General features: G+C 38.3%; 2 protein-coding genes across 5 annotated transcripts in view; both read right to left on the reverse strand.

Annotated features, from left to right (window-relative positions):
* Window positions 1-16,858, reverse strand: part of il1rapl1a (interleukin 1 receptor accessory protein-like 1a) — a 184,459-nt gene extending 167,601 nt beyond the window's left edge. For all 4 annotated transcript variants that reach the window (XM_088382174.1, XM_088382172.1, XM_088382173.1 and 1 more), the window contains exons 1-3: window positions 16,708-16,858; window positions 15,494-15,536; window positions 48-149 (exon numbers count right to left, since the gene is read on the reverse strand). In XM_088382174.1, coding sequence (XP_088238300.1) covers window positions 48-149; window positions 15,494-15,536; window positions 16,708-16,806 — 244 coding nt within the window. In that variant the 5' untranslated portion in view covers window positions 16,807-16,858. The remainder of the gene's footprint in view (window positions 1-47; window positions 150-15,493; window positions 15,537-16,707) is intronic.
* Window positions 16,859-17,028: 170 nt separating this feature from the next.
* LOC148393989 (uncharacterized) overlaps window positions 17,029-24,433 on the reverse strand; it is a 47,191-nt gene continuing 39,786 nt past the window's right edge. Inside the window, exon 3 of the transcript XR_015859752.1 lies at window positions 17,029-17,118. The gene's annotated coding sequence lies outside the window, so the exon portion shown is untranslated. The remainder of the gene's footprint in view (window positions 17,119-24,433) is intronic.

Here is a 24,433-nt window from a genome sequence, read left to right on the forward strand (position 1 = left end):
AAAGATAGAGTGTGAAAGAGTGATTTTATTTTTTACTCTTGACTCACCCGATTTGTTCGTCGGGAGAGGAGCATCAATCCAAGCAGTGGATGGGTTTTGGTCCACTGGCTGAGAATCGATCCCACGCCATGTATACAACAGCTGCCAATCTGAAACATTTTAAAACACATTTAGATTATTGAAGCAAAGTTTAACATGTGAAGTTTTGTTTTTCCAGAGGGGAATACGAAAACAGGGCAAGTGGTGAAAAGGTTGACAAGATTGGGCAAAATGCCAGAAAAGCTTTCTGGCTGCAGAGAAACTTTTCCGCTTGTGGTCCTTCCACTTACTCATCAAAGCCGTCCTACGTGAGATGTGTGTGTGTGTGCGTGTGCGGTTAAGCTATGAGTGGGCAACGTTGACCAAAAAATGTAATATATAATTCTTTCTTTTTTCGTTCCAATTAAAGTCAAACTAGTCTTCTCTTGCTCGAAGATATTCTAATCTCGAGGGACTCGAGGTTAAGTAAAGGCTAAATAAAATAAAATGTGATAAATCCTGCAATTCAGCCTCATAAACGGAAGCATGTGGGCTCGCTTTGTTTTGTATTTAGAGCTCATCCATCACTTACAGACTCACACAATGGAGGTCAGCTAAGAGAAAAATGAGGGTGTGAATTTTAATTAAATGAATATATGTTTTGTTTCATACTCATATTTAGTAATTGTAACGACAGGTTTTGTTCGTCACGTCGTTGTATTCGCTTGGCTGACTGTCAGTTAAAGTTTTTTTGCAGATAAAAAGTTTGGCACTCTCTCAAACACTATTTTTATTGACTTCATTACAGACTTGGAATAACAGCTAACTTAGCTTATACAAATTAAATCAGGCAGCAACACTAAAACTCATAATTTCCCCGGACACTTTATTCTACACAATCTAATTAAAAAGGAAAGGAAGGACTAAAAGACTGATTTACTAAAGAGTTGAGCAGGCAAAGTCGGTTGCAAACTTGATTGCTCATGCACCCAGCATTCCGCCGGCCAAAAACAAACAATTGCCGTGCCGTCATGTTCCGGGAGGAATAAATGCAAAAACTCAGTTCAACCCTCTTTGATTTATAGGGCACTTAACTTGGAGCAAGTCACAAGAAGGCATCATGCTAATTTATGACATAAAAAGTAACTTTACTAATTGCATTTCAGAAGTAACTTCATTACTTAACTCATTGAGGTTAAAAATAATTACATTAGATCACAAATTACTTTAATAATTACATTCAGCAGATACTAACAACCTTTATTAATATTAAATTGTTATACCACGTGATTGGAAATTGTTTTAATTAAATATAGGTCTTTTGTAGATTTCACTTAACATAAATGGATTACTAGTTTTTCATTTTCATAGGCATTTCTTTTACTAAAATCGAAAGTACTTGACATTCAACAATTATTTTAATGACAATTTTTTGCATTTGGGGGTCCCCAAATTATACAATTTGCCTGGAACGTTCTGTTTAAGCTTGAATTTATGCGACCCGTGATCGTTTTTTTTTTTTTTTTTTGCCGTAATGTTATTGAAGCTCGAAAACACACTGTCAACAAATATACCGTCCCCAGCAAACCTTAATATTTTTTATTTTGGCTGACCTAAACTCAAAATGGTGACTGTATTTCTATCAAGAAAACAAATTGTTGTATGCTGGATTCTGCCAAATTACTCATGAGTAATTTCTAGATACCTTTGCTTTATTGGTGCTTCACTTTATGCTGTGGATATATAACACGCTTGTAAAAGAGCATATTTTTGTAGCCTATGCACTAATTTTAATGGCCAGAGCTTTAAGAGTCATGTTTATATTTGATCCCATTTTTGTACCCAGTCTGCACAAAAAGATTTTTCCCTTGGAAGTAATCCCCCTGAAGTCTTACGCACTTCTCCAGCCTTTTTGGAAGGATTCTTCCGGGATCCTCATCAAAGTCATGTTATGGTTTCACATCCTATTGCATACTTGATGTGGGGATTGTCATACTTTGAGGTCACTGTCAGAGAAATAAGCTTCTTTAGTGCATGATATGTTGCTTGCTGCTATGCCTTGTTAAACTCCCCCTCCAAAAAAAAAAAGACTGCAGAAAAATACCAATGTTCTATTTGCACATGATCAAACTATGGAAGATGTAGATACAGCAATGGCCTGGCTGACTGGCTGTGTGGCTATACGTCCACATGGCATGCTCAATGAACGTCACTGTGATCATCCTTAACTCAAGACTGTGCATAATATGATATAAATATATAATATTGTTCTGCTTCGCTGGACCGAATAGAGAAGAGAAGAACACACAGTACCACCAATCTGCAGGCAATTAGCATCACATGATCTATGACAATATGACAGTCTACCTACTGTAATTTCTTTATACAAATGCCCCCATCCCCAAAATCTAGTTAAATATGCCTTTTTTTTTTGTACTTGTTTATAATATGGCACCACAATTTTACTGTCAGATGAATGAATAAAGATTCGTGTTTAAATTGAGGGTAAAATCTATGATTAATGTAATGGAAAGCATCGTTAGCATCATTTTTCGGCAAAATATTGTTTTTTTTTATTTGAGTGAGCTATTTGTATTTCTTTACTTTGCGTTTAAATGACTAACACCTTTTAACTGCTTTCAGATTCTATACGTTTAATCATATGAAGTATTTCGAGATACATTTTGTATGAAACATAAATAAAGCTGCCAAGATCTCCAGACTACCCCTAAATTGTAGTCTAGAGACTCCCTTGTATCCAAGCCAACAAAAAGTCAATTGTTGCTAATTATTTTAAAACATATTGAATTCCACAAACTCGATTGAAATTTAATTTATAATTACTAAGCCCATCCATACGGAGCATGTGGTATATAGTTTCATTTGTGAGTTGATATACTTCTTTAGTTTTCATACCAATTCTTTCTAAAGTCTAGTGAGTAGAATGATTTGGATTTAAAGTACTTGTTTTGCAAAGTGGCTACAGCGAGGTGTCACGTGTGCTCCTCCCTCTTGCCACGGTGGTGGGGAAACAGAAACATTGTATCCACAGAGCCCTCAAAAATAGGTCATGCTCTTTTCTCTGAACTGCGCCGATCCCTTCCATAAAATCCACTCTGCTTATCTTTGAAGCGATTCTCCGTTCGCACCTGAGTTACAAATGACACGCAAGTTCAGCAAAGCGTTTCTATGTAATTGGCTCAAAATGAAGATGAAGCAGGTTAGGTTGCGGACAAGTGAAATATACGCGGGTAGAAAATCTCCACAAATCTATGGACAAATAATTACGCTAAAATCAAAGTTGGTATGCTGCTTGCAGGGAAAAAGTCAACAAAACACGTGACACTTTTGACCCATATGATCTCACAACCATTCAAAAAAACATCTGAGGAGGGAAACATCTAACACATCCAGGATAGTGGCCCTTGAGGACCAGAGTTGGACCTCCCTGAAACATCTCTTTATTTTGGGTCAGTCATGACAGAGGGATTTCAATCTTTATCCCACCATTCATTTCACTTAAACATTGCTGAAGTGCTAATCAAAGATTGAAAAACTGGTGGGGTGATGGCGAGGGGGGGGGGGTCGAGATGAAAGTATCTGAGATGAGAGGTCAGCTTAATGTCACAAAGAAAAAGATGCTTGTGAAGCTGTCAACCTTTAACATCGATTCACCTGCCAGCATGATGTCCACTCACAAGCGCTCATAAACAAAAACAGTGTGACACCTAGACATGCCAGAGACACAAGGAAAAATTTTAAATCACTCGGATTATGTTTTCTGTACCTGAACATATCAATTAAATATATCGGGAGAATTTATTCGCAATATTGATGCTACTTATTATTAGTATTATACTAGCAGACTTGAAAGCTAAGCTATGTGGTTGTTTTGATATGCAAAATGTTTTTTATGTTGATTCTGAAAATAAAGTTCAGATGGGAGTTGTATTTTGTTTTCAAAAGAGAAGAAAAAAATCTGATTTTTTCAGCGGGAGCCCGGGAGACAAATTATTACAAAATTGTAGTGGTGGCATAGCAGAGTATATGCGAGTTAAAATGTTATATTTATGGGAAAAATAGCTTCTAATCTTGTGAAAATAAAACTGTTTATTTGAGGGAAAACCCATTGTTTAAATCATGTCATCGTTTTAATTTGAATAAAGTGGTGTAACTTCTGAAATTGAATTTAAAATAATCTGTAAAAATCAACCTTCATTGGGTGGTGATGGTCAAAATCATTTTTATAAGCAGAGTCCATAAAGCAGGTATCGGTGCACTTGCAGGCTCTTCAAACAAAACAGGGTTGACTCAAACGGCTGACTCAGTCTGCACAACACACACAAGCCCACAGATGCACAAATAGCAAAAAATAATAATATATTACAATCCAGCAGCCGATGAGTGAGCGTCCTCGCTGGTTTTGGCTTCATGCAACAAAAGATGAAATCCAATCACACATACACAGCGCGAACAAACCCTTGTGCCAAGATGCCGTATGCAGAGAACCTTGTTTACAGCTAATAGAATTTACTCTTACGAGTTATTGCATCACCTGTACACACACTGCGAAATGATATTGCAGCAATCTCTCTCTCAACACTCAGCACTGATTGCAGTCAAAATCCCTGCTTGCTTTTTCGACAACCTTTTTCTACTGCAACCTCTTCTCTAGTAAATCTATTGTATTAGCACCTTAATGAGCCGCACTGCAACATTTTCAATTGTGTATGCCCTAACTGCTGTATAATGAAAGCTGCGTTTAATGTACTGAAACCATAGCAGCGACATAACTAACAGAGGCGCGCCGTTGGTATAATGTATTTCCTAATTGCCTCATAATACTGTTTTGATATAGTCGTGATTTGGGGAGGCGGGGATGGATGTTTGTAATCACTGAGGTAGGACCAAAACAAAAAAAAAAGGATGTTTGATATCCAGTATCTAAAATCCTTTTGAACATCATTCGATGTGTTTATATTTCACATCTGAGGAATTATTCGTTTTTCGGAGGTATAATACTGCTATTTCTTTTTCAACTAAATAATAGGTCAAAAATGTTGTGGTGTTCTTTGGGCTGCTTGGATTCATATTTCTTTCAATGGGTAAATATTATGCTGTAACTTTCGATAGGAGTGTTTTAAGTTATGAGGATTGAAAAAGTTGTAAGCTCAAGCATTATAGTCCATCCGTTTGCATACATATGAAGACAGGATTGCTTTTAAGTGACTAATCAGCGTATTCTGTTTACGTCAGGCGCGTATTGACAGGGTAGAACTGATCTATGCCTTTATGCTGCAGTTGCATTTCCAAATATCTGATACGTGTCCAACGTTTATCCATATTTGGAAGAGTCTTGATTCCAGTCTGAGAATATTCCATTGCATATATTTTCTTCTCTTTGCCGCACATATTCAAATCATGCCATTTAGGATTTAAAATAACAACAATGGAAATAGGTTATGGTTGAACCATAGAATGTAAATCCAGCTGAGAATGGCTTTGCTAGCAAAATCTACTCCACTCCTTTCTCAAGGCCCTGAAGCGTGGACATGCACTTTAAGTTGAAAATCATAAAAAGAAAATTTGGAACTGTGGAAATAAATGGAAAATGTGAAAAAATATTAAGGTCAAGACTAACATTTAAGAACACAAAATTATCCAGATTTATTAGTACTTGTATTCTTTCTGCATGTTATCTTTCTAAGTATTTTTTTAAATGCAAAGATATGTTTGTCTGCAATGCCAAAATATATTTCAAAATGCCAAAATTTAATGGCAGCGTTCTGGTTGTACACTTACACTGCGGCCAGATTTGAAATTCATTTCTATTTATATCCAGAAATCTATATTGACGATCATCATCTTAAAACATTACATTGTCCAATGTTGTCTGTTAATTTATACAAAATCACAGCACTATAGAAAACTGCAAGAAATAAAATGGTATCACTTAAATCGTAGTGCACTTCCAGAATAACCACTATGTGATTATTTCCCTCCCATCAGTGTGTTCAGCAACAAAGCAAACGATCCAGTACAAAGTACTTATACTGTACGGTGATCTATTTCCGTTTCAATTCACAGTGAACGCTCCCCTCCGATTTTAGAACAGGCTTTTGTTCGTCTCTGTGGAAAGTGCCTCACTCCATATGAATTAATGAACTTCCCCAGTAGCGCATGAGTCACTCACCATCACAAAAACACTATAACCCAATTACTCACCACAGCCCGATTTCTTATTTTTAAATCCGATTGTAGTTTCAGTGCGTATTTTTAACCAGGAAAAAGTCACAAGCTTAGTGTTTCACCTCTACTCGAGCGACGCTCGCCCTAAGGAAATAAACGCTGTTACTTCAAGGTCGTAATGTTCTGTGAGTGTTCAGAACTTGAGGTCAGAATGTTTCCAATAAAAAGTTTAAGAAGGATCTAGGCAAATTACTTTTAGCGGTGCATAATCTCTGTTTTTTGTCACATTTGAGTGAATATGAATTATTTGTTTTCGGACGCAAAGTTAAATGACGTGCTTACATACTGTAGCGTAATACATCAATGAATCTCGTCTGAAATAATCATAAAATACTTTAATTTATTTTGCATGGCTATACTGTACATAAAAGGAATACAGCACTAGGGCCAAGACCTCAATGAAAATAGATCATGATACTTTGGCATTACTTTTTTTTTTTTGATGAGTAAACAATTGAATATTTTCACCAAGAGAGTATTAGCCAATATATTTCTCCATCCATCCATTATCTGAACCGCTTCACGGCCAGAACCTGAATTGAACACCGGATCTCTGAACAGGCGTTTTCATTTTCATAGTAACTATATTCATTATGTCTGTGGCTAAAAATGAAAGGCCTTTTTATTATTACAATTATTATTAATTGTATTTGTATTCCTTCTAAACAGGATGCCTCAATAAGTATAAAGAGTTTCCCATTGCACAATAACCAAACAGATCATTATTCGCTTATTTTATGAATAGCAGTGCTCGAGTTATTTTTACACGTTACTTTCAAAACAGTGTTGAGTGAAAAAGAAAAAAAAAAAAAGCTTTTATAGTGGTAACAGTTTGGAGTACCATTCCAGAATATAGCTTTTATTGATGAACATTGACAACCTAGTAGCAGCTGAGGCCTATTTGTCACCCAGTAATGCCAATTCACTGGCCATGAAACACACATGTCCACTTCACTATCTCTTCATGGCGTTTACATAACATAAATTCACAGCCTAAAATTGGATCGGCTGATTCATGCAACTCATTTACATTTTCCCAATGACCTTCCCTGGCCCCTGCAGTCCCACACATTCCTAAATACAGCCTGCTGTGTCCACACATACGTAGGACAACAGTAGAAGAAGGAGGGGGCAATCACACACACACCACACACACTATTGTGCATATATATACTTGCACTGTATATATCACAGATGAGAAATTAAACACATTCAATAACAGGTGAGGAGTTGAAACAATCAAATATTATATGAAAATAGGGCTTCCGTCACCAGTCTGCCCCTCCCGCCGTCATCAGTCCGGAAAAAAAAAAAAAATTAAACCCCACGTATGTCTTCAATCTGTCCTAATTTTTTTTTTTTTTCATACCTTATCCGGAAAGCCTACGTGACAATAGAGAAATACGATCAAATGTAATTGATGTTGCTTTTTAAAAAGGTTACGATTATTTGAAACATTCCCCACTCCAAAAAATGTGATTGGCAACAGGATCATAAAAGGGTGCTTCCCCTGTAAGCAATAGCTGGACCCCAAAAAAAAGTTCTTAGAGCCCTTAGGTGTTCGACTTAGATTCACGTATCCAAGAAGTACTCATCAGTGGAGTTGTGTTCCAGGCCGGCGCCTACACAGCTTTTCCGCTTGATCCCTTGTTGTGCAGACAAACCCTCTTCAGCTTTAAGTGGAGGCAGAGATCAGAAGCCACTTGTGACAGGCTTCGCTTCCCTTCTTATTTTGCCTCCCGGTTTCTTTCGCCCCGCATGATCTTTTGACATCCAAGCTCTCATATGCAGTTATCCTCACTTCTTGGAAAATACCCACCTTTTTTTTTTTTTGTGTGTTCCTCTTTATAGTTTCATTTTCTGAAAAGCTACTCAACCGAATCCTTTGCATAGACTGTGGGAGGGAGATTAGTGTTGGGAGGTGGAGAGGAGATGGGGGGAGAGAGAGCGAGAGACAGAGAAAGGGGATTTCCAACCAGTGCCGTTGAGACGACAACTAGGAATACCGCCATTGTCTAGCGCCGTTCAGGAGGGAGATGGGAAACCAAGGGACGCTACGCATAGTCACTCATTTGTCACTCTATAAGAATATATTACTAAGAAGCAGCTATAGGGACAAAAAAATCCTCAAAGGGACACAAGGTCTTAATTAACTAATCAATCTTGCACATCTTCAGCGCCGTTCTGAATCCTAAATTCGGATTGGAATCTAAAACATGCAGGACAGCAGCTCACTGCAACTGGAGGTTGACACCTGTTATTTCAACTGATCAATATAGAAAATTAGCTAAAAGTCAATGCACGTAAAGTGCTTTGTTACAGCTCGAGCTGTTGTGAAAAGCACGATATAAATAGGTAAATACATTTGTCCTGTGTTCAATTGTGATTCTTCACTAAAAATTGATTTTTAAGAGAGAGTTACTCGAAACTAAAATCAACACTGGAGGGCTAAATTGCGGAATCGATCATTTGTGCTGAGCGCTGGAATACAGGACAGATGTTGGAGCGTGATGAGGTTATTTTAAAAAAAAAAAATCTTCATAATTAGGGATGTGCACGATTGATTGAAAATATTGGAAATGCGATTTTAGCATTTTTAATTCTAAAATGGTGTGAGCTTAAACTCAACTCCTACTTCCTATAACGTGAAACTTGATTATGTCATCACACAACACGGATTACAATTACTGCCGTACTTGCTGTTTTTCATTTGATTGTTTACATCGTGACTGTTTTTCATACTATTCACCGTCGAGTACGACTTTTCTCATGCGTAAGCATAAGTCAGTGGAAGACTTTTGCATTAAACTCCTTTGTCAGGTGTACTGGACCGGGCATCACCAGCTTTCCCTGGTCAGCATCTCTGCCTATAGAGTACATCAGAAAACTTTTTACACGACACGGGCGTTCAATCATAGACATGCATAGTCTAGTCGAAGGGCTCTTGAGTTGCGAGACAAGCTTGTTGTTCCGAGATCAAGAGGTCAGTCCAACAACAGCGATCACACAAAGCAGGTGTGACATCTGTTCCGGTGTGGTGGCCACAGCCAGTGCTTGGAGCCATGCCCGCTCAGAGCATGCAAATTTGAAACGCCCCGTGGTTACTGGCAACTACTACTATGAAAAAGAAATGAAGAGAGAGAGGGGGGGGGGGGGGAGCACCTGACAACGTAGAATACATTTGCCGACACCGCACAGCCTCTCTTTTCATGCCCTGATGCTTCTCTTAGCAGTTTGCAAATGGCTGGCAAATCACTGAACAAGACATAATGTGTTTCACTCTACCTATGAATGTTGCTTTGATTTATTGTGCTCACTCGCATTTTCAACGGGCTTTAAGTAACCAAAAAAAAAAAACTCTTTAGGCAACCCTAAGTGACGAATGATGCATTAAAATGCAGCTTTATTTTAAATTGGAGGTCTATTTGTATAGTTTTGGAATTTTATGAAACAATTTGAATTATTGATACCAGCTTGCGGGACATTTGAGTCTATCGGAGCACAAATTGTCGTTAAAAGCCGCATCTCCACTTGATGGGAGATGTTTAATGCCGCCAAGGAAACGCATTGACACCATTGATTTATCTGAGAGGCCTGCTGTGCTTCAGTAGGTACTGCTGTTTTGGTTAGCAACAGAGCTCAATTACGTTGACATTTTTTTTCAACCTATGGAATCGCTCCTCCATCGGGAAGCGCTTAGCATACCGGACACAGTTGTGTTATCTGTGGTATAGAGATGTAGAGAGTCAATAAAGAAAAGGGGTGATCAATAACACGAGATTTAATGATTTTTTTTCCACCCAAGGGGTTACGGACAATATAAATAAACCTACACAAGTGCGCTCACACACACACACACACACCCCTCTATTCAACCTTACATATGTATCGACCTCAAACTGCTCGATCTGAAATACAGATGTGCTGTTTAAAAAACAATACTGCAATAAATTTGTGAATAAGAGCAGACTATCAATTTAATTCATGAAAATAGTGTGAATTTGAATAGGAATAATTCAACTCAATCAATGCAAAACAATATTTTAAATATATTTTTTAGTAAAAAAAAGGAATGAGCAGAAATTTAAAAAATTAAATCAAAGGTAAAATCACTATAGATACGGTAGACTATAAATTATAAAAGCAACAATAAATAATAAATAAAAAAGAAGCCCTTTTCATATATTCTGAGACTGCTTTCAGTCAATTTGCGAGACTTGAGAGGTCTGGTTTTAATACGCTGCTTTGAACCCATTAACACATCCGTATAATCAATAGCCCTCCTAGGAGAAGACTAAATTAATCATTAATGCACAATTTGTAATGAGTTATTATTGATCATATTGATGCTGATAAAAAATTAAAAATCTAGTTAACGGCATAAGTAATACGTTTTAGGTGGGGTGGGGGCTAGGTAAGGGGATCCCGTGATTTGTCAAGTGCAAGCTCGAGAAGCCCTTTGAGACTCTCTTGTGATTAAGGGCTACATAAATAACTTGACAATGTTAGGGGGGCATTGACGTCAAATACCGTAAGCTCAAAAACAATCCAATTCACAAATCAAAGTAAAACAACTTTAGACGAGAAATCTGATGGCTCAGCCATCGCTTGGAAGCATGCCCGCTGCTGAGGCATGTTTGATACTGGATGGAAGCAAATTAGCTATAATCGTAATGACCACAACATATTGACTAAGCAATGTTGAGTGCTTGTTGTTTTAACAAATCAAATCACTATTTGCAGTTCAGTTTACTTGGGAGTTTGTTTTCCCACTGCAAAACGTCCTAAATTAGGAGAATTTGGTTATTGCTTGTGTGGGGGCGCTGCAGGGGTTAGTTTTGGGTGAGTCGGAAATACCCATCAGGGGGGCTTATTAATTGGGTTTACACCTGGAGTGACAGTGAAATCATTTTCTACAGTTTTTTGGCTCCCTATTGTAAACAGGGAGGTGTATATTTGCGAGAGGCGTTTACCTAATTGGGCCAAGCGGTGATCTAGATATGCAGCAAGTATACTTAATATTACAATCCATAATTAATCCGAAATGAAACATTAATACAGAATCCATTTTAAATATATAAATATTAAATGTCAGTTCATTTATTTAACCCGGCTGTTTTCAGGTCTTTCGATGTCAAGTCTAGCATGACAAGTCGTTGCTGTCATTGTCTTAAATTATAAACGTTGCACTTCACAGATGGATAAATGATGTGTGTACTGCTCAGTGAATTTCATTGCCAATTTTGATTCTTTTTTGGGATACAGGCACCTTGACGAGGCAGATGACATTTGTTTTAATTAAAAACAAAGGATTAAATTATTGAGATGTAATATTTTTAATATTATATCTATATAGTATATAAAATCAATGTTGCTTAAAAAGTAACTAATTATTTCAATGAATCTCTTTTCTTGGCGAGGCAGATGACATCTGTTTTAATTAAAAACAAAGGATTAAATTATTGAGATAATATTTTTAATATTATATATATATATATATATATATATATATATATATATATTGCTTAAAAAGTAATTAATTATTTCAATGAATCTCTTTCCAATGTAAAATGCTCTTTGATAGTTGGGTTGTTTTTTTGGGTTGTTTTTTTTTGCATCAGAATGAACATTTTGACCTTTTTCCTCTTTTGTTGTTCACCCCCACTACCACCCGTCCACGCTTCCGTTGCGTACTCGCCATCCCATCAGGCAGAGGGGGCACCAGGTGACCCCGCAGACGGCACTCTGACACTCAGATGTCGAATCAGGTGTTGTGCTGTACCGCGCTGCATATTTAGTGTCACATTATACGCTATATTAACACAGTCATGTTTGCAATTCAAGGTAATATTGAAGTCAACAGTGGCAAGGTAATAACTAAGAAGGAGGGGGAATAACTTGGGGAAATAAATACCTCCATTCCTCACTTCTTCAAGGGTAACAAAAGACCAGCGTTGGTGCCAGGTAAGAAAGGAAGCCCAGACAGCGACTACTTGTTTATATATTTACGACATCAAGTGGCAATCGTCCTTGCGGCTCGGGTGCAGTTTCATTAACAGTATGAGAAGTGAGCCTTGACACAGGGATCATACATGCAGACACATAAACATTAAATCTAATCAGGCAGTGAAAGGTGGCTGGCTGCTCGGCTTCACATTAAAATAAGCCGTTAAAGTTGCTGATGAATGTTCCTTATTTTGGTGGTTATACAAAAAAGTATTCAAATATTTTTCTGTTTTCAAGCAAAAAAAGCTATAGAAAAAAATGTTTTTTGCAATAAAGAAGAAAACTAAGGAAAAGTCTATAGGGTGGTTCTCAGAAAGTATGGTCCAGTAGTGTGACAAAAATAAACTTGTTCCAAACCAGCTGCTTTAAATCAAACTATGAATAAATGAAGATCAGCACTTCACAAGATATTGTTGAATGTCATCTTCTCCATCAAGTCATATTGGAGCACTTGCTACCTGAGGCACCAAGCACTGAGCTCTCCATTTAAAAAACACAAAATTAATTATGTTTACACTTGAGCAGCTTCACTTTGATCATCCAAAGATAAAAAGTCTTCTTTTGCTGGCATGGCCATTTTATATCCCTTCAGTTCTCCTCAGGCTTAGTAGGCTTTAGAGGTTTGAAATTCGATGGCTTGTCATCCAACCAGTCAGGAGTGACCAACCCTATACACAGCATGACACTTTCAAGGTAAAAAAAATCAGCCGACAAAATTCATGAGTGATTTAGTCACCTCCTCTAAATTTTCACAAGAACATAGTATTTCCCACAACGTGTAGTAGCGCACCCTCATCACTCAGGCCTCCCTCCAATTAAATCTACCATCCAAAGCACCAATTTGCGGCAGAAGCACCCACTTCTACCGAGATCCATTTTACCCGTATGCAGGCTGCTGATCAAGTGTCATTTTAAATTTCAAGCAAACACCTCACTCCTCCTCCCTTTTATATGCACGGTAAATATTTAGCCTCCAACAACTACATCTCGCGTTTGAGTCGGACACATTCCTCTGATTTGAATACCGACGTTAAATGTCTTTTATCATAAAATGCTGTCAAACTTTGCCGAATTCCAAGTCTAATTTGCACGATTTAGAGATGGCGAAAAGCATATGTTTCCACTCGAGTGCGGCTCAGAGCATAAAGGGAGGCTGGGATTGATGAGATGATACTCTTCCTGGCCATTCTCTATTGTCTTCTTCTGGCAGGCTGTATATTCCGCGTCTCCCTGCGGGCTTGTAGGAGGTTGCCGAAGATTTAGATGAGCGAGCAGGCTGTTGGATGGAAAACACCTCGCAATCACACTCCCACTGCGCACTCCAGCCACGGTGACATTAATCTATATGCGCTACCTGTGGTGTTTTTTTCTTCCAATATGTGTGAAGGAATGAGGATGAATATGACAAGTCCTGTGATTGTGGACCCGGAATTGATAGTCTCTCTCTCTCGCTCTTTCTCTTACTCTCTCTCTTGTAAGAGAGTCACCAGGTATCGCTTTCAGGGCCGTAACTGTCTGCAACAAGTCTGCAGCCGTCACAGTTAACCTCACAATAAACTGGAATAAAACGAGATGGATATAACATTTATTTGGCTTTTATGTGCATTGCACTTCACAATCAGTCTATCGCAAGCACCGCTCTTGGCATCTAAGTGATGTTTACTGTCATGATGCATGAACATGTGTCGACGTCTTCCATTCTAGTTCATATAAACCTCATTTGGCTGGTGCCAAGAAACAGCAGCCATAATAGTAAAGAGATTTGCGGAACCTCAAATGCCCCTGAAGTCGCACAATTCCTTTCGGCAAATATGCGTCTAGCAGAATTTCAGTCTGAATCATGGCCAAGCAAGACGACCCCAAAGGAGCTCACTTCAGCGAGCATCTTAATTAACATTTCCTTCAATTTGCTGAACATAGTCTTTAAAACTAATACAATAATACATAATAATAATACAAATGTAAATTAGGAAGATATTTAGCTGATATTTAAAGGGCAACTTAATTGCTGGAGGAGGCTGCAATTTTTCTACGAGAGGTCAAAAACAGTCAAATGACACACTTAACCTAACTCTAGATAGATAGATAGATAGATAGATAGATAGATAGATAGATAGATAGATAGATAGATAGATAGATAGATAGATAGATAGATAGATAGATAGATAGATAGATAGATAGATAGATAGATAGATAGATAGATAGATAGATAGATAGATAAAAATGTAATATAATATATAATATATATAATAAAATGTAATATATTATATATATATATATATATATATATAGTTTTTTTTACATGACTGGATTTGAGTTTGTGCTGTCTTGAGTGTCATGCCAGAAATAGTGACGAATCACATCTTGTGCAGTGATTCATGTCTTTGTGCCTACTGTCGCTCAAAGTTTTGATTATATCGACTATATTTTTTTTTTCTTACCACACATTCCGAGACATTTTATGAGTACTCTTTCCGCCTCCCTCTCTCCCCGATGCTTGGTCTATTTCTGCCAGTGTGAATCAGCATCCCGCCCTTTCCAACAACTTACACGCTGATGCATGACGCGGAGATGAAGACATAACCTGCTGTCTTCCACCCTCGCCTCCCTACACTGACACCTGAGTTCAACTCTTACATCTTTTTTGGAGTGTGTTTTTGACGGGAAGCATCAGCAGAGAAAACGGACTGTTTTTTTAATGCACAAAAATGGCATCGTATAACGCCCACAACCCCCCACTGGTCCAAAGACAAGCTCCTCTGTCCCAAAATGAAAGCATCCAGCAGCTCAAAGAGTTCTCCCAAATCCAATCCTTCAGCTGCTCCAGTTCCACTGGCACTGTGGGAAAATTGGCCTGGAGTGAAGCTTACGTGGGATACACTGTGGTGTTTTTTTTAATCTACCAAGTTCAGTCCAGTTGAATTGGACCGTGTGGACTGCAGTTCTGTTTTTTTCCCAGCACTTCAACTGGGCAGATTCAAACAGTCAACAGCAATTCATTTTTTTAGGGGGGGGGGGGGGGGCTGCCCTATTTTTGACCCAAGTGCAACCTAACATTTTTTTTGTCAAAAGCAATTGAGGTCTAATTAGCATTGTTGATTAGCATCTCCTCTATTAATAAGGTGCTGGAGTTACAGATTGGACATTTGCACACGACTAAGTATTTCATTTTGGAGGTGCTCATTTCAGAAAATCTTAAAGCATGCCTTTCGGATTTTACCTGAGAATGCTGACAGTCCCACGCAGAATTTTGCTTGGCTTGCCTGGAAGAAGATTCAGCATTTTATTTTCTTGCAAGTGACATCCAAACAACACAGATTAGCATCATCTGACAAGCATTATCAGCGTTGACGTTTTAGTTTGAAAGTAAAATTTGGAATTGAATACACCTCTGCTCCTAGTTATCATGCTAATGCAAAATTGGCTCACCCCAGAAAAAGGAGTACTTTGCATGACTCAGATCCCCGCTGCTCAAAAATGACACAAAGCATGGGAAGTGTCTTAATTTGTACATCAATGGCATATGATGTCTACTTTAATTATGGCATTGAAATGGTTTCAAGCTCACCTACATAGTTTATACCTGTATGCACTCCTTTCAACTCCCAGTGAGACAATAACATGTTCCCTTTCCATTTATAAAACTCCTCTGTACTCTGCAGTAACCTCTCCAGCTGTCTGCTTTCTTAAAAATCTCTGCAGCTTCCCGCTGTTGTAAAATCTTAAGCAGTGAACGTAAATACATGATTCTGGAATCAGACAGAAAGTCAATTTTTACCTATTCTAAATCAAAAAAACCTTGGCGGGCAGTGTGGGCGTGTGTCATAAAAACAATGTCAGCGTCACTGGGTTATCACTCCAGATTAATGACCCCTGACCCCCATTACCCTACCACACCAACCTTTAGCTTTGCACTTTCATAAATAGTTTTGAAATAGCATCATAAGTCAAATCTGCATGTATAGTTGGCCATAGATTTCCTTCATAGTTGCAAGTTAGCTGCAAATTAAGTGAAAAACCTCAAAGACAAACAAATTCCAACAGTTACCATTATTTGTCAAATCAGATACACAGAAAATACTTATGGACAGTTTTGACTTTAAACACTAATAGAAATACTGTTTTAAATGCTTTCATGTAAATTCATCAAATATCAAAATACACTTCAACCATATGATGAATTTTAAAATAGTAAATCAAATGGATGTAAATATCAAACACCCAAGCAACCAGTGAATCTTAGGATCTTTTTACCCAAACACCTTTTCTATAACATTACGTTTTAGCATCAAATACTTTCAATACATTACAAATACAAGAAAAAGATGCGTGTCTTTAATTGTCTGTTAATTGTCCGGCTCCACTTTATGATTGCGAACAAAGTGTTCATGTATCAAACGCCCCCTCCCCAATAAGGAGGATTTGTGAGCTTACCAGCTTTCTGTTCAGATCTTTTGTCTCTTTTTGGTACTTTTCTGTATTTGCTCTGTATTCCCGTGCTGCTGCTGGTGACATTTTTGCCCATTCTGGCATCCTTGATTATATTCAGGTGAGTAGCGTGCACACGCCCTGATAGCCTCGTTTGACGTGCTCGTGCACTGTCATCTGAGAAATTGGCCTTTTGGGAAATATTTACCTGTTTAATTGATCTGTCTGTGCACATTGTGTTTTAATATTTTACATGAGTGAGTGACTTTATTTGACACAGAAGATTTTGGGGGTATTGTGATAACATTATTTGAATGAATTCACCTTAGTGGCATTTTTTTTCCTCCAAAATTCCCCCAAAACAACCAGCAACGTATTTTCTTCTTCCACTGACTTGCTTCCGAGGCCTTTTCAAACCTAGGGTGAACAGAATCAGATCACAAGGCGTTGAAAATCTTCATGCATAAAAAATGTGCTACTACAGCAAAGATCATAGGCATCTTCATCTTTTATCAGCGATTATTTCTAACAAAAGGCTTTGAGTGACAACGAACAAAATCGGCACTTTAAAAAGTCAGACACTCAGGTGGCCAATAATCATCTAGTGCGCTCACATAAAGCAGTGAAGGGACCGCTTGTGTGGAGATGATAGAATTAATATTCCAAAGGGGCGCTTATTCAAGCAATTAGAGGCTGGAACTCAAGTGGAGTCCATTAATGAAAAGTCACTTCCCGGACTGATGAAAGATTGATTGTCTGTCCAAGCACCTTATTCCACTATTTTCCTTGCTTTGCCCTTTGCAATGTTCCCCCATCCAGAAAGGAGAAAAAAAAAAAAAACGGCATCAGCTGGGAACACCGTGTGTCCTTGTTAAGATTTTGTCATGGGCCAGAAAAAGAGCGTCTGGACCTTGAGCCGAGGGAAAAGAGAGTGGGAGCAGTGAAAAATGCCCCTTGTCACGGGACACTCAATCCTGCCTCGTTTATGTCGACATATTAAAGCAGCCACCACGGAGGGGGGTGGGGGGGGGGCGTAAATACAGCAGCCGTGTCCTGAGCCAACATGGTTGACCTCTGACGCATCCACAGCGAGAGGGCAAATGACTAGAGGACAACATACATTTTACCCACCGCGTGTTGGATAAAATCAAATTTAGGGTACATAAATATGACAGGAAAGAAAAGATTTAAAACAAATGGATCAAAATGTGATCTACATGCACTCCAAGAAATTCTGAGACAAGTTTGTAATGATGTGGGACACCATACTATAGTATAGATATCAAAAAATTTAAAATTTAATTTAAATTATAAAAATGATGTCAATTTTTCTGAATAAAGTTGTGATATTATGAGAAAAGTAAAACAGGCAATATTGGAAAAAATTTTTTAATAATTTGTGAGGATAAAAATTGTCACATATTTTTATTACTCTAAGTTTTGTTTTCGGTTTTCAAGTCAGTTTTATTTTTTTAATACAGGGTATTTTCAAGATGGGATTTTTTTTCGCTAATGTTCTAAAAACTCTTAATCGCTTCTCCTCACGAGGGCCGCGGGTGGCTGGAGCCTATCCAAACTGACTTCTCGAACAATGATCCACTTTCTTAACTGGTACTCACTCAATCACATTTATTTCTAATGGGACAGTGACTGGCTACTAATGTCAGAAAAACAGGTCAAACTAACCAATTCACTGTGTAAAGCAAATGGAAATTGCTTTCAAAGGCGCTGACAGTCTTTGATTCTGCGCCTTTGTTTGCCCTCCAAAAGTGTTTAAGCCACAGTGATTTGTGACAGATGCGGTTATGGCGCCAATGTCTGCCGGAGAGGGATTGAAGTTAGTCCCTGTGAGGTAGCGACATATTGTTGGGCGGGGGACGCACACCGGTGTCATGCTCTACACCAACTGTTCGTTAAGTCAGGACAATGTTTGCCCTTTGCTGGTACATCATCATCATTTCTCCCAACATCTGCTGTTGAATCACTGGGACATTTATGACTAAAAAAAAGATACTGATATTTGACAGCATGGACTGTTTTCTACATATGTTTGGAAAAAAAGGAGGACAAAGAAGGTCCCTGGAAGGTAAATCATGACTTTTTAGTGAGATGGCAAGGAGGTTAGTTTAGGTCACCCAGAAAGTTTTGTGATGCCTTCACAACTCCTATTAAGTATTCTGCATCACCTCGACTTTCGTGTCCTAGTGGGCCTATTAAAGATTACTTGAACAAGTTTTAGCACCTTACTTTGCTTTCACCTCCCACTCAGCAAGCGCATTACTGCTGTGGTGACATATCCCTGACAACACTACGAATACAACCTGCATTTTTATTTTTTTGTGTTTCCCCTTTGGCTGAAAAATAGAATGTTTTAACGCTTGGAGAGAACAAAAGGCGCTATCTGAAAATGTTGCTTTACTGTATTGGTTGGGAATCTCCAGAAAACGGTGACTCATTGTGCCTGGAAGGACAAAATACGAAAAAGCCAATACATCGGCAAAAGTCAAGGCTAACGATAAGTGTACAACAACTTGTACACAGATTTTGTGCATCTTCTCCATGCACCATCTCGCAGTTAGAGGCGGTCTGCGCTGATGTGGGCGTGAACAGTCGACTAGTTTCCCCGCCGATGGAACCAGCTCCAATGGTTCTCTTTAAAGTTTCCACGTGAGACATGCACAATCTTGCAGAAGCAGAAACATGAGAAATGGAGAAAACATAATCATGCCCTGGCTTGTGTATCGAAAAAATCTGCTGTCGCCTCTTTGGTGATGACACATAACACTCATCTTGTTTCAGAGCGTTAGATGCCATCAATATATGATCAATATGTCTCGCAAGAAGAGCGTCAAGGGTGATTGCTTGCTGTCTCCCTGACCATGAAATATGCGTCCCCTTGTGGCGGTATGAGCCATTACTTCTAAATGTCATACACATCTTTTCCAACTTTTACATGGGTTACAGTTTGTGGGTTTCTATGAATCGATATTAGCTTGTGAAAAGGAAAATTGATTCCTTGTTTGAAACGCTCAAACATGGTGAATAAAAACTCTTGAATCTTGATTCAAATCGATGAATCCGTTTTTGAACCCAGCCCTCCTTGGAGTACGCTTCTTATCTACAACCATCAGAGGCGCTGTTGAGTCACCCTCGACAAGTCTAGTCAACTCATCCACTTTTGAATTGAGTTAATTAATAAACAAAAATCAGTGATGACTTAACGCTTTGGATTCATCAACTGTGTGTAATTCACTAACTGCTGGTGCTTTTTTTTTTCTCGTGTGTTCACATTTGTCAGATGAGCTTGGCTGCTGCCAAGCAGAGGTGGAGGGCGGCCACGCTGACTATTAGGGCCTTGTGACAAAGGACAAGTCATTACTGTCAAGTCTACTGCTTCAATGTGTATGGTCATCGGAGCGTCAAGAAACAAAGGAGCATCTCTGTCTTCACGCTGTCATTTTCTGCTGCCAGCGGAGCTGTAATTAAATGTGTTGCTATGCTATTAGCAGTGTTACAGCACAGCTCTTGGACTGTAAAGGCCGACGTGCTGAAACGAACCGAATTTCCTTTCCATTTTCACTTAAGTGGTGGAATCGCTCCATTATTCGATTGCTGGAGAGGAACGACAGAGAAGCCAACTACCACCACCTTGGCTGCAATCGTGTCACTATGGTTGCTCGAGGTCATTCAACTAAAACCCCAAAAACACAAGCGCACTTTCCACTCGTACTTAAATGTGTTCCGTTAACGAGCAGAAAGATTGTAAATGGACCACCACAGAATGTGGAGCCCACGAGATCATACGGAGAAAATGATGTCTAGAAGTCAAGAAATTTTCACGTTCCACATTTGTTTGCTTCTTTTTACACTTGTGAAACAATTAAGAAGGGTAACAAGCGAGATATAGGATGCATGTATTGTTTTCCGACCTTTAATTCTTTAGGAAAGGCCATCCGCGAGATTCCGTGGTGTGTCTGTGGGAATTTTTGCCCATTCCCCTCAAAGGTTCCTTCATGTTAGCGAAAGGTCGGTAGCACTGTACGATAGCTACCATCTTGCAATCTCTGTTCTTGTTCACCCCAAAGGTGTTTGATGGGGTTTAGGTCAAAGGCTTGCCTGAAAAATTTCTCTCAGAGTTGTCATCAAAATTCAATACGAATGAAAAGGTATAGGTCAGCAAGAGATTGATTTTTATTTTTAACTGTAGTCTTATTTATCCAGCGTGCAGACATTGTTTGGTTACACTACCATTGATCGGAGCATTTGAATGACATCACGCTTCCATTATATATAACATTTTCATTTCATATCCACATTTAAATTCCATTCCATCTATTTTTTATTTTCTGTACACCATCATGGTGGATATTCAAACTGTGCCACTAAGTCACAATTGTGTCTCTCGAAGCATGTCATTGGAATCCAGCCTTACTTAAAACAAAACTGAAAGCAGCAAGACAACAATCTCATTTTTCCTCAGCGCTACCTTCAAGCATGCCTCGCACATGGTTATGAAATATAGATGCTGCAGCAATTGTAACCAAGGCTTACAATGATAGCTGATGTTTCTTTTATGACTTCACTAGCAGCGTGTTTGTTACACATGCATGCAACACATACATGTCCTGAATCGTAAAATAGATAACCTATTTTCTATAAAGACCTCACCCTTGCCTTCACGTGTAAAAAAAAAGGAAATACATTTCGGTGAAGTAGTGTCGTAAACTGTAGACCAGGGGTGTCAAACTATTTTTTTTTTGCGGGTCGCATTGTAGTCATAGATTCTTTTGGAGGGCCATTATGACGGTCAACCCAAATAAACGTATGAGCACCTCATATTATATACAGTAAAAGCTACAAAACAAACTGACAAATAACTAAATCAGACTAGTAAAAACTGGTCAAATATTTAAAAATATATATATTTTTTTTTCAAAGTGAAGGTAATTTGCAATTCTAGTAATGACACACGAATATTATGCACAATTTGTCTTTGCGGGCCACATAAAATGATGTGGCGGGCCGTATCTGGCCCCCGGCCCTTGAGTTTGACACATCGATGTAACTGATTGATTTTCTCTTCGCTCCACCTTCACGGCTTTGTTCCGTAGAGCCTGCCGTTGTGAAAACAGGCTAAAACTAAGCAAAAAGCTGACATCAGAATTTCACTGTTGGTGTATTTCTGAGGGACGTGGGGGGGCTGAACTACTCGACTACATACATTCAAAAATCAAAGCTATTGCAATGTGTGGACAGTGTTTGCACCATTACACAGTTGCGAGGAGATAAAAAGGCGCAAGAGTCCCACGAGACGGGCGTACAAACAAAATCATGTTGCTGGAAGACGCTCACATCGTTGATAGACAGTCAGGCATGAGCTGGCATACGTATAGTAAAATGTCCAAGGATAAACACAGAGATGGAGGCTCCATATAGAATTATAATATCAACTATTCATGATGTAATCGTGTAAACTATGCTGTCTCTACACCCTAAAGTCTGGTTTGGACACAACTCGGCATAATCCAACTGATTAGTTACAAGCTCCTGGCTGCTATACAAGAAGCCTTCAAAATTGATCATCATAGGAGATTGTGTGGTTTTCATCTGATAGTGACAATGCCGAAAAGTTGAATTAATTAATCCATTTTTACAAACACACACATGTACATTAACTTTTAAATAAGAGCTATTTCAACAAACAACAAATGATATGCTTCTTGATATATTCCTCTGTATTTACAAATTATTTGTCTCCCATTGTGTATGGATTCAATGAAACTGTACAGCAAATATAATTTGTTCCATTTACAGTAATATCTGAATTTTTGGAACCACACGATGATTTGAATCAGCAAATCATCTCTTTGCCTTTGACAACATAGTCACTACAAAGGACTCCCAGAGGAGCCTTCATCCAAAAGATTTTTTTTTTATATAACTCGGGGCGTCATCTGCTTTCTTATCTGCCCATAAAAGATTTTCTAGCTAACATAGCATCTGAGGCTAATCCAGGATTTTTTTGGCAGCAGCTGTCCCAAGACATTTAAAAAAACAGCAGCGTGTGATTTCGTTGACAACGTGGGATGACATTTTAATTTCACCAGCTGGAGTGTATTTCCATATTTAATGTCACGGTGTTAAATAATCAATGTCGCTGCACAATCGGATGTGATTGGAAAACATTATTATAGAAGTGAGGTTGCTCTGCAGTTTGTTTTTGAGTTTTTCCTTGCCCTCTTGGGAGCTTAAGATCAGGGGATGCTTTGAGAATAATTGTTAATTTGTTTTGTATATGTGAAGACCTTTGAGATTGCTTGTGATTTCACCGAGATGAAGTATTGATAGTGAATTCTGGTGTATCAATACTGTACGTTGAGATATAGCGATATTATATACAGAAGAATGGACACCAGGATATTCACAGTTCACACTCATCGATTTTTTTTCTCATCATTTTTTTTTCCTGCGGTGAGAAGCCAAACAGTGTGAGCGTCACATCCGATTTTTTGCTATATAATTTTGTTTCAGGTCACAATCACAGAGCCCATCGAGTCCAAGTATTACCAATCAGAAATATGTTGAACATTTACGTATTTTTCCGAGCACACCGGAGAGGTAAAGGAAATAACTCCACACGACGTTTTTATAGACATCCAAGAATGAAGCTAATATTGATCAAATAGGGTCTGTATGCATCTACCCAGATTTACCCATCCCTAAGCCCTTGTGTCTATTATAGATAGATGCTTCAAGTTAGTGGACTCCCCCCCCCCCCCCCCCCCACTACGATTTGATTGTTTGATGACGAGGAGTTCGATCTTAAGCACCGCAAAGTGTGTAAAGCCCTTTAATCTCTCCCAAGTGGATTCAGAAAACAATCCGATGCTTGTTTGTGAAGAGAGAGCACGGTGGACAGATTGAGGTGTAATTATAGCATCGTGCCGTGAGAGACCTTTTATTGTCGTCGTGAGTGCTCCTTGCAAAACAAGTCAGAGAAGAAGGAAAGGAGAGGAGATTTCATTCGTCAAGAACAAAATTTCTGCCAGCAAGACTGGGAGATGTTCGGATCATTATTGAGTAAGTGAGAGAGGAAAAGGAAGTGGATTTTTGAAACACCTCGTCTTTAGAAACTGAGCAAACGTCAAACATTTTTAATCAACTTCCAAGATGGCTAAAAATAAGACTCACTGCCAACACCTGCTACTGGTATCTAATTAGATTATTTTAAAAAGTAATGACGCTCACAAATTAACGTCATGCAATAATGTCGTGAATGTTCTTAGAATAGGCAAATAAAAATGTCGCTCTCTCTTCATGGTGTTCCATCCACACACACACACAAAAATACATGAATTAAAGTTAAATCTATTCGACACAACACAGATGAAGACAATATCTGTATAAAAACATATACACATATTTATTTATTTATTTAAAATTAAAGCAATCAAGCAATTAAAGCGTTGGAACTCCTCGTCAAAGGAGTGATCCAGTTCAATATCAACATTTTGGCTACCCGTAGTAAACGGATACAGAAATTAACTTTTAAGTATTATATTCTGTTTTTAAAAAAAAAAAAACAATACGACGCATTATCAACGCGATAAGGCAATTTTCCTGACTGTAGAAATTCTGTTAAAGCCAAACAAATGATTTGCTTTACTGTATTGTTTTTTTTTTCAACAATTACTAATAAAACATGATTGAGGGAGATAAATTTGGATTAAAC

Source organism: Syngnathus floridae, chromosome 8, assembly GCF_059516105.1.
Source record: "Syngnathus floridae isolate MCC-2025c chromosome 8, RoL_Sflo_1.0, whole genome shotgun sequence".
NCBI classification, from domain to species: domain Eukaryota; kingdom Metazoa; phylum Chordata; class Actinopteri; order Syngnathiformes; family Syngnathidae; genus Syngnathus; species Syngnathus floridae.